The sequence below is a fragment of the Crocuta crocuta genome, unplaced genomic scaffold (genome assembly GCF_008692635.1).
Source record: "Crocuta crocuta isolate KB4526 unplaced genomic scaffold, BGI_CrCroc_1.0 scaffold282, whole genome shotgun sequence".
Classification (NCBI taxonomy): Eukaryota; Metazoa; Chordata; class Mammalia; order Carnivora; family Hyaenidae; genus Crocuta; species Crocuta crocuta.
Window position 1 is genome coordinate 6,845,333 of NW_027529174.1, and position 11,623 is coordinate 6,856,955.

At 35.5% G+C, this 11,623-nt stretch overlaps 1 protein-coding gene across 1 annotated transcript in view; it reads left to right on the plus strand.

Annotated features, from left to right (window-relative positions):
• Window positions 1-11,623, plus strand: part of NFXL1 (nuclear transcription factor, X-box binding like 1) — a 79,206-nt gene that overhangs the window by 24,895 nt on the left and 42,688 nt on the right. Inside the window, exons 11-15 of the mRNA XM_077757732.1 lie at window positions 180-302; window positions 4,472-4,562; window positions 10,148-10,268; window positions 10,500-10,659; window positions 11,392-11,483. Coding sequence (XP_077613858.1) covers window positions 180-302; window positions 4,472-4,562; window positions 10,148-10,268; window positions 10,500-10,659; window positions 11,392-11,483 — 587 coding nt within the window. The remainder of the gene's footprint in view (window positions 1-179; window positions 303-4,471; window positions 4,563-10,147; window positions 10,269-10,499; window positions 10,660-11,391; window positions 11,484-11,623) is intronic.

Below are 11,623 nucleotides of genomic sequence, written 5' to 3' on the forward strand. Positions count from 1 at the left end.
GTCTTTATTGGAACAAAGTAAGATACAGTATTTTAAGGAAATTCAGCTTTATTTTTGGTAAAGTCCTTTGTATGAAATACTTTTAAAACTTTTCTTCATTTTTTACTAATTATAGATTGCAATGTGAAAAAAAAAGTCAACAAAAGTTAGTTTTAATAGCACTTACTTACTATTTCCAGGAAGTGGAAAAGCACTGTCGCTGTGGAAAGCATACAAAACGAATGCCATGTCATAAACCTTATCTGTGTGAAACTAAGTGTGTTAAGATGCGGGACTGTCAGAAGCATCAATGTAGGAGAAAGGTATGTGTAAGAAGCTTGAGAAACTGTTTTAAAAAGTGTCTTGAATTTGTCCTTTTTGGGACTGTGATAAGTGCCATAATGATTTGTTCTTCAGATGTTCAAGCATATTCTTTGCTTTCCATATGAAATACTAATAAATGTTCTAGATTAATTTTTTTATGCGGGGGAAAAAGAGAGAGAGAGAGCACGCAGCAGGGAGAGAGGTGGAGGGATGGGGAAGAGAATCTTAAGCAGGCTTCACACCCAGTACAGAGTCTGATGTCGGGGTCAATCCCACAACCCTGGGATTATGACCTGAGCCAAAATCAAGAGTTGGATGCTCAACCAAGTGAGCCACCCAGGCGTCTCTGTTCTAGATTAATCTTAATTATTTTTATCAGTAGGAAATCTTACCAAGTTATTTAACTGACAGCGGTCTCTTTTCTTGGTCCTGGGCATAAACCTTTTAACTTGGTTCTTGGGCTGTTTCTGTTCCCTAAAACATCATAGCCCTGTTAGAGCAATAGTTCATTTGGTGGTAGAGGCTTAACTTCTAGTGTTCAAATCTTATTTATAAACACTTAGGTGTATAAGGTTAACTGAAGAATTTTCTTGAGTCTGTAGATTTGTAGTTTTTTTGAGTCCTATTTATCATTATGAATTATCCCTCTATTTCTGGTAAGATTTCCTTATACCTAAATCCATTTAGATATAGTGATACCAACTTTGTTTTGTTTAATGTTAACATGGATATCTTTTCCCATTCTTTTACTTTTAACTTATTCATATCTTATATTTAAAGTAGATTTCTTGGGGTGCCTGGGTGGCTCAGTCATTTAAGGGACCAACTCTTGATTTCAGCTCAGGTCGGGATCTCAGAGTCATGAGATCAAGCCCTGAATAGGGCTCTGCACTGGGTGTGGAGTCTGCTTAAGATTCTCTCTCTCCCCCTCTCCCTTTACCCCTCCCCTGCTTGCATGCACATGTACACTCACACTCTCAAAATAAAGTGAATTTATTATAGATCATATATAAATTTTATTTTATAATATCTTCCACTTTAAACATTGACAGTCTTTGTCATTTAATTTGGGTGTAGATCATTTACATTTAATATGATCTTTGGGGCACATGGATAGGTCAGTTGGTTATGCGTTTGACTCTTGATTTCAGCTCATGTCATGATCTCACGGTTCGTGAATTGAGCCCTTGTGGGGCCCTGAACTGACAGTGTGGAGCTTGCTTGGTATTCTCTCCCTTTCTTTCTGTTTCTCCCTCACTCATGCTCGCATTCTCTCTCTTCCTCTCTCTCAAAAACAAACTTTAAAAAAATTTTTCTTTTATGTTTGTTTATTTTTGCTGACAGCAGCCCACCTGATGTGGGTCTTGAACTCACAAATTGCAAGATCATGACCTGAGCTGAAGTCGGATGCTCATCCAACAGAGCCATCCAGGCGCCCCTTTCCCCCCATAAACTTTTAATGTGATCTTTGATATGGTAGTATTTAAATCTGTCATTTGCTGTTTATTTTCTATTTGTAAATAGACTTCTTTTAACGTTCTTTATAATGTCGGTTATGATGATGTCTTTCAACTTTTATAAACTACCTTTAGCCTTTGTGAAACATATTTCTAAGGTAAAATTCTAGTTTGACAACTTTTCTCCCATACCATAAAGATGTGGCTCCGTTATCATTTAGCTTGCATCCTTTTCCTTTGGCTATTTTTAGAGGTTTTTCCCTGTTCTGTTGTTTTTCAGCAGTTTATTTGTGGTGTTCTTTCATATGGCTTTCTTTGTGTTTCTTTAGCTTAGTTTTTCTTGAGCTTCTTTGGATCTGTTTATAGCTTTTTTCAAATTTGTGAAATTTTCAATCTTTATTTCTTCAAATATTTTTCCCATGTGCACTGCCGTCTGAGATTCCAAAGGTGTGTATGTTGTGCAGCTTGAAGTCCCACAGCTCACTGATGCTTCATTTATTATTTAGTCCTTATAATTTATGTGTCCTATTTTAGTTTATGTAACTTTGTCTTCAAGTTCACTAATTTTCTTCTACGTGATCTAATTTGATGTTTATACCTGCCTGTGTTTTTTCATCTCAGATACAGTATTTTTTTTTTTTTATCTGAGAGTTGGAGTTGGGTCTTTTTTTGTATCTCCCATCTCTTTCCTTACCAGGCTCCTGCTTCCTCTATCATATTAAGTATGTGGGGGCTATACTTACAGTGCCTATTTTAATGTCTTTGTGTTTTAATTCTGTCATCTATCATGTTTGGGCCTATCTCTACTGATTGACTTTTCTTCTTTTGAACTAAATTTTCCTGATTGGTAATTTTTGATTAGTTTTCAAACATTGTGAACTTTATATTTTGGATGTTGGGATTTTATTTTGTCTTATATTTCTTTAAATACTTTTAAGCTTTATTCTAGGTTGAGGCCAAGTTATTTAGAAATCATTTGGTTCTTTTGAGGCTTAATTTTATTAGGTGTGTTGAGGCTACCCTTTTATTTAGGGTTAATTTGGTGTCACTACTGAGGCTATAATTCTTCTAAGTACTCTACTTGATGCCGGTGTATTAGGAAGTTTTTCTATTCTGGCCACAGGGAGCATAAACTATTCCTAGTCTTGCATAATCTCTGGAAACAGTTATGCCTTCTTCCAGTGGTTCTTTCTTAGATTTTGGATAGTTTTCCCTTTACACATGTAAAAACCAGTATTCAGCCAAAGACTTGAGGGGTCCTTTCTTGAGTTCTCCAGAGCTTTCTCTGTACTGCTACCACTTCTTTACAAATTCAAGCCACATTGACCTCTCTGAACTATGAATTTTTGTCTCCTCAGCTTGGTGAGACCACCAGACTCTGCTTGTGATCTTCCTTGTGCTGTAGCCTCCAGGTCTGAGCGAGTGCTATCGTAGGCCTCACCTTGTTTGTTTCTCTTCTTTCAGAGATTGCTGTCTTGTGCTGCCTAATTGTCTAGTGTCTACAACTGTTGTTTCATATATTGTGTATGATGTTCTAGTTGTTTAAGATAGGAGAGTAAATCTGATCGTTATTACTCCATGGTCAAAATCAGAAATGTGAAAAGTTTTATTAAGGCATGTACCATATAACTTTCTCTTCTCCCACTGTTAACTGACAGAATGATAGGCATATAGTTTTACTTGATAAATATTTGTGTAATTGAATGAACTATTTTGACTTTTAATTGTTTTTCAATACTGTGTATTCTGTTTTGAGTTATTTTTATATACTGAAACTTGTCTTAAGTAGGTTACAACCCTAAGTTTCTTTAAGACAGTTGTAGTCTGTATTCCCCCCACCCCCCAAAGTTTGGATATATGAGAGGCCAAGGAAGGAGTTAGGATGGCAAGATGGGCTTTAAGTAGTTAGTTGCTTTGTGTTCATGAATGAAAATTGGGAGAAGTTTGCACAAGTGGATTGGAAAACAGAGGGGTGACAAAATAAAGTTAGAAACAATTAGCCTTTCTCTTTTTCTCTCCTTTAGTTGGTCTTTGGTTTCATAGTTTGAAAATAACTACTGGGGTGCCTGGGTGGCTCAGTTGGTTAAGCGTTCAACTCTTGGTTTTGACCCTGGTCATGGTCTTGTGGTTCATCAGTTTGAGCCCTGCATCAGGCTCTGTGCTGCCGGTGAGCAGCCTGCTGGGGATTCCCTCTCTCCCTCTCTCTGTGCCCCTCACCCATTCCCTCTTTCTCTCTCTTTCTTTCTCTCTCTCAAAATAAATAAATAAACTTTAAGAAAATAACTGCCAAACTAACTTATACATTGAACTATACATTGATTTATTTTCATTAAATTTAAAAAATAGACTATTTGCCTAAATTGACTATAGGAGTTGAGCACATCCATTCCTTTGGTTACTGTTGGCAATCTCTGCATACATAAGTAGAAGTGAAATTGTCTAATGGGACTGTTGTAAGTCACAGAGTAATTAACTGAAAGCAAGAAACTTTAGCTTGATTTCATTAAATTAGGTCATTGTCTGTTTACATTTATAAGTTCTTAATACAGTCTGTCTACTTAGAATAACGTTGATACTCTTGAATACTTTTATTCTTATGGTGGAAAGAAGTATATTTTGCCTTCCATAAGTTCTGAGAGTAACTAGTAATGACACTCATATTATGTGTGGTTTTCAAATGACCTGTTCTTTATATATTGCTTTCCCTTCAGTGTTGCCCTGGGAACTGTCCACCTTGTGATCAAAACTGTGGACGGACTTTAGGATGTAGGAACCATAAATGTCCGTCTGTCTGCCATAGAGGTAACATTTAACAACAGCTATAATTTTTTGTTTGTATTTATACAGTGCTTTATAGTTGATAGAGTTTTTACATTCATTATCTTACTCTTAACAATGTTGAGAACGTAGGGCAGTCACCAGTATCCCTCTTGTATGGACAGGAGATTGAAGCTAAGGATACTTCAGCGTCTTACTCAGGGAAATACCTAGTAAAGAAGCATAGCTGAGATTTGAACCCAGGCTTTCTAAATATAAAAGTTTTGTTCTTTCTATAAACACCACGTTGTTTCCTTACTTCTTCCCAACCTCTCCCCCACAGTTTTTAAATTATTATGTTCTTAGGTTGTTTAGTGTTATTTTGAATTTTAGACATTTATATGGAGTAGACCTCTAGTAAGGGATTGGATATACCCTAAACTGGTGATTCTCAGCCTTTTTGGCCTCAAGATCTTTTTACACTCTTTTTGTACCCAAAGACCTTTTGTTAATGTTAGTTTTATCTATTGATATTTATTGTATTTGAAGTTAAAATACAATGTAATAATATGTATTATTTTATTTAAAAATAGCAATAATAACCCCATCACATCTTAATACAGTAACATATTTTTTTGTGAAAAATAACTATTTTCTGAAAAAAATGTAGTGAGAAGAATGATATTGTTTTACATTTCTGCAAATGTCTTTACTGTTGTAGCTTAATAGAGGATAGGCTACATTCACATGTGTGCTTCTGCATTCAGTCTGTCGTCATACCGCTTGACCCATAGCATCTGGAAAACTACTCTAAGGATGTGGGACCTTGCAGACCTCCTGAACAGGTCCTAGGGTTGCTGAAGTTATTATACAGTGAAAACTGAGTTAGGGGTGCCTGAGTGGCTCAGTCAGTTAAGCATCTGACTTAGTTTCAGCTCAGGTCAGGCTCTTATGGTTTTGTGAGTTCGAGCCCCAAGTTGGGCTCTGTGCTGACAGTGAGGAGCTTGCTTGGGATTCTCTCTCCCTCTCTCTGCCCCTTCCCCACTCTTGCTGTCTTGTCTCTCTCAAATAAATAAACTTAAAAAGAAAACTGGGTTAACTTTACCCACTTGGAGTAGGATGATATAAAAAGGAATGCTGATAGTATAGGGTAGTAGGAAGGGCATGGACTTTAGGGTAAGAGGTCTTGGTTTAAGTCTGGACTTTGCCACTTAGTAGCTTTATGACCTGGGACAAACTATACTTTTTTGTTACCTTCCTTTGGGATTAGGTGGATGCTTAATACCTTGCTTAATCTCCTAGTCCTTTCGAAAATCTCAAAAAATATATTGTGCTGCTGTTATTTTGTACTGTAAGGAAATAGGCAAAGAGAATGTTGGCCCAAGGTCATAAAACTAGTTGCAGGCAGGGTCAGATGTGAACTCAAACTGTAATGACCTTTCCATTATATCACATTGCCTCCCTGTTAGGAAAAGTGGCAGATTCTGTTAATCCTGTAGACATTTCCCTATGAGTGTTCTCTCATAGGATCACTCATTGTGTTAGTATCTTCAAACTGTGAAGGTTAGGACTAGTTTTTCAGTTTTCACCATTATTGAAAGAATTTTCTTTTTTTATAGTCATTTTAGATCATTGATTAGGAGATTTCATGAACTTTAAAAAAATTTTTTTTAATGTTTATTATTTTGAGAGAGAAAGACAGAGCATGAGTAGGGCAGGGCAGAGAGAGAGGGAGACACAGAATACGAAGCAGGCTCCAGGCTCTGAGCTGTCAGCACAGAGCCTGATGTGGGGCTTGAACTCATGGACTGCAAGACCATGACCTGAGCTGAAGTCAGATGCTTAACCGACTAAGCCACCCAGGTGCCCCAGATTTCATTAACTTTCTAATGTTACTCATTAATTCTATTAAAAAAGCATTTTTGAGTGTTGAGTACTGGGCACTGGAAATATTTAAGTGAATAATATTGACAAAGTGCCTGCTCTTATGGAACTTATTTTTTTACTTCCCCTCAGTTAGAATATAAATAATCAAATAAGTAGAAAATATCAGGTAGTGACAAGTATAGAAAGAAAATCTAGTGTGATCATGGAGGACTCTAGAAAGACGATATTTGAGAGGAATCCTAAATGAAGTACGGTGTTAACAAGCCCTGTGAAAAAGGGGGTGAGATAGTGTTTAGGGCAAGGAAACAGTAATTGCAAAGGCCTTAAGACAGGAGCATTTGAAGGAATTGTAAAGAGGATGGTAGTAAGTGCTCAAGGGGGCGGGGCAGAGGGTAGGAGATGAGTCCAAAGAGATGGTGGGTTGAAGGGTTGCTGGAGAAAGAATATGTGTAGTACCTTGTTGACTATTACTAAAGCACTGGCCTTTACTATAATTAGAAAACCTGTCTAGTTGTATTACCATGAAAGAAATTGGATCAGTAGTTTAGATTTATCTCACCAAGAAAACAGTAGGCTTAGTTGAGTTTTACACATTAACAAGCATTTAAGATATATATATTCAGTCTCTTCATAAACTGAGAGTATATGTAAAAAAAAGAATGTGTCCCAATTCATTATATCCATCTGACAAAGAAAGTAAGAGAAAATTATCAGCCAATCTAACTCATAAACATATTTATAAAATATTAAAATTTTAGCTATTCAAATCCAGCTATCCTGTACTATAGCTATTAGCTGTCTAAAACCTTAATCTTTCATAACCAAGTTGGGTTTATTCCAATAATGTATGGTTGGTTTAACGTTAGTAAATCTAATAATGTGATTCACCACATGAATAGATTAAAGGAAAATGAAACTATCTTAGTAAATGTTTAAAAAACAGTAGATGAAATTCAGCATCCATATTTGATGGCAACTTTACTGAAAATAGAAGGGAGCATCCTTAACCTTATAGAAAAAAGGTAGAGCAAGCATCATATTTAGTGGAGGAGTGTTGAAAAACACATCCCGTTCCTGTATTATTTTGAAGCAATTCCTGTAAATCCTTCAGTATTCATTTCTAAAAGGTGGTTTCTTAACCTGAAAATAGATACATCAGGAAATATCTGCTGTTCAAATATCTTGTCTCATAAATCTCTTCATTTTTTACTTTAGTTTGTAGGAATCAAAAACCTGATAAGTTTGACATACTGCAATTGATTGATGTCTCTAAAGTCTGCGAATCTATACTTTCCCTCCTCTATCTCTTTTTTTTTTCCTTGTCACTTATTTAAGAAACTAAGTTGCTTTATTTAGTCACAGTCTACATTTTACAGATTGCATCTCTGTGGTATTATTTGATATTTTCCTCTGTATTTCCTGTAAATTATTAGTGGGATGTAGAGGTTTGATCAGATCCAGGTTCAGTTTTTTTTGTTTGTTTGTTTTTGGCAGAGTATTTATTATTTTTTTTTAAAGAAGCTTATTAACTCCAATAAAAATTAGTTTAATGGAAAGTATGTGGAAGATACTATTGTGTAACTTTCACCATCCACAGTTATAGAGAAGACGTATAGCACCATTATTCCATACCCTTTTTCCTCATTCTAGGTACCTTCATAATCAAGGTTATACTGTAACCTCTAGAAGAGGATGCTAACTGGGTATTTGCACTGTGAACATAAGAAAGTTTGACTTACAGTTCTAAACAATTAAAAAAAATTTTTTTAACGCTTATTTATTTTTGAGAGACAGAGAGAACACGAGCAGGGGAGGGGCAGAGAGAGAGGGAGACACAGAATCTAAAGCAGGCTCCAGGCTCTGAGCTGGACGCGGGGCTTGAACCCACCAACCATGAGATCATGACCTGCACCGAAGTTGGACCCTCAACCGATTGAGCCACTCAGGCGCCCCTGACTTACACTTCTTTAAGTTCAAGGTTATCTGTGTTTATGGTTCCAGAACATCTGGATGAGTACTCATTTTGGCAGTTGACTCACTGGTCACTGTAGTGGCATTCTGTTTGCTGCTTTTTCATTTTCAAAATCTCTCTGTAGCTGTTTTACTTTCTCATGTCGTACAGGTATCTGTAACAAATTCTGTTGATCACTAGGAAGATGATTCACAGAAATTATCCCTTATTTTTCTCAAATTTAATTTTTATAAAGGAAAAGTGATGCTGTAGTTTAGGGTGGCAAAAAGGTGTTATGTTTGATAAGTTCCTCTTTGAATTGCTGAGGTGAGTGAAAGTTACCATTGTTAACTAAAAAGTGATATGCTGAATGAGAAAAGTTAAGGGTCATTATTAACTTTTAGAAAATTTGACATCTAGTCATTCTTTTGGAAAGATTAAAGTTGATCATGTGGATCAGATAACTTGTGTTACTATCAGGGAAATACTTCATGGATTATACTTATCAAAACAATGAAATACAAATTTTATAATTTGTAAATACATATATATACATATATATTTTTTCCCCTACAGTGCTTTTTTACTCTCATTTCCTTATTCTGTGTTCATTATTTCAGTCAGGATTCTTAACTTCTATTCCTTTTAAGAACTGTTTTAAGAGGCTTTATTCAAGCTACTTTTCATCACTTATCTATTTCTTATCAGGTTAACTGCTAGTCAGTATTTTGCTTGGTCTTGACAAAGGTCTCTTAACGATCCTCACTTCTTAGTTGAAGACTCTCATTCCCTTCTTGTTATTTCAGTTCTAGTGAGGAACCTTACTTAGAACACTCCAGTGGGAAGAAGATGATGTCAGAGCCTTGGGGAGAATGTTATAGCCTGTTTAAAAAAGTTTCTTTCATTTTGTTTTTATGTATCCTTACCAACCTACAACTAAAGAAGGTAGAAAGCTGAAACCCCAATAACCATTCCTTTTGAAAAGCTTAGAAGAATATTTGGGATTATAAGGGTTATAAGAATATAACCTAAAATAAAGGTTGAGAATAAGTCTTCACAAAGCAGGAGTAATCGAAAATTGACTGTTGTTAATAGCCTGAAGAGAGATGTTACTTTTACTGGGGAATTTATCTAAAAATAATATAGTTGAATAAATTTATCTAAGTAAATTTATCTAACTTTATCTCTTATTGGGGAATTTATTGAAAAATAATATACTTGAATAAGATGTATGAAAATAAGTCAAAAAGGGTATTGGCAACTTTAGATTTTCCAAGACTTAAATACATTTTGCTTGTGTAGTGAAGATTAAATTAGCCATGTGTTAAATTTGTTATTTACAGTAGAACTTTTAACAGTTTTTAAGGAAACTTCTAAAACTTTTTAATGGAATTACCAGTGTAGATATAGAAAAGTATATGAATCATAAGTGTATAGCTTGATGAACATTTACAAACTGAACATAACCAGGTAATCAGAACTCAGATGACTAAACAAAACATTACCAATATTTCCAAAACCCTCTTTGTATCCTTTGTAACCATCATCCCAATTGCAAACTGTATAGATTAGTTTTTTGTGTTTGTTTTGTGTAAGTGGAATCATACACTACATACTCTTTGTGTTTGACTCTTTTGCTCAATGTTATGTGTGTGAGGTTCATTCATGTAGTTTCTTTATTCTCATTGTAGAGTATCCAATTGTGTGAATGCTGAACTCATTGATTCTACTGTTGAGGGACATTTGAGTAGTCAAGGTCATTTCTTTTTAAGTTTCAGACTTTTTTTTTCAGGCAGTTGTTATCCCTGCCCAGAAACTGTAGATGTGAAGTGCAATTGTGGTAGTACAAAGGTGACAGTGCCCTGTGGGCGGGAACGTACCACAAGACCACCCAAGTGCAAAGAGCAATGCAGGTTAGTATGAAGTTGTGCACAAACTTACATCTGGTGTCTTAACAAATTTAAATTCATATTGACTTTTGATATTGTTAGTATCTTTAATTTTGCTTTAATGTTCTAAAATACTAATATTCACAGTATTCTTGTTCTGTATGGATTCAGAAGATACATAAATAGATAATTGCACTTTAGATATAATTGTTCAGTGATCAAAAGTAATTTAAAAAATTGTACTTTATGATTTAGTCGACCACCAACTTGCCATCATACAAGTCAAGAAAAACATCGCTGTCACTTTGGCTCTTGTCCTCCATGTCATCAGCCTTGCCAAAAAGTTTTGGAGAAATGTGGTCACTTGTGTCCTGCTCCATGTCATGATCAAGCATTAATAAAGCAAACTGGCAGGGTAAGGGAATATATTATTAAGAGGTAGTGGATTGCTGTGGGTCATATTTTCTTAATTTTACTTAGTCATTCAACAAGCAATGATTAAGTACCTACTGGATATTAAGCACTATGATAGGAGTTGGGGTACAAGGTAAATAAGGCGTGATCTTTTATATTAAGCTCACAGTATAGAAAAAGCGAGAAACCAGTAAATAAATGTTTGCTAATACTGTGTGATAGTCATGTTGTAATTGTGATACGCATGAGTTTGGCAGTCTTCCTTCATATATTGTGGTTCAGGGTTAAAGATATCTTCTGGTTTCCTCAAAGTTTCATTTACTTAGTGAATATTTGTTAAGTCCTTCCTGTGTATTAAGCATTCTTCTAGGTGCTGGGGAGACAACTGTGAACAAAGTAATGGAGATTACATTCTACTGGTGGAAGTTGGATTTTACAGTTCTGTTTCTCATTCTTCTTTTGGCTAATGAGAAGTGAAAGAGGCTGCATTGCCTTTGTTATGCCATTTAAAAACTGGAGTCTGCCTCAGTTTTTAATGTCAAATGGGTGTGGAGGGGAACAATCTGATAGTGGCAATCTGATAGAATAAAATATTTCAGTAAGCGCAATTTGTTGATTACTTGAAAAAATTTCAGTCTGCTTGAGCAGAGGATATGTGGAACTATTAAAGTCTTATAGTGGCCCTACAATTTAATTCCTCTGCTTTAAAATTGTTAATGTATTTTACTTGTAGCACCAGCCTACAGGCCCTTGGGAACAGCCTTCTGAGCCAGCATTTATTCAGACTGCATTACCTTGTCCTCCATGTCAAGTTCCTATTCCTACGTAAGTATTTTAGAATTTTAACTTAAAAAAAATCTTTTGACACTTTAATTGTGAATGTATCTTAAGCCACCGACTTCCTTTTTCTTTGCTGAGTTTATCATTCTTTCAGGCCTGGTCCATAAACCAGTCTCTCTTTTTCA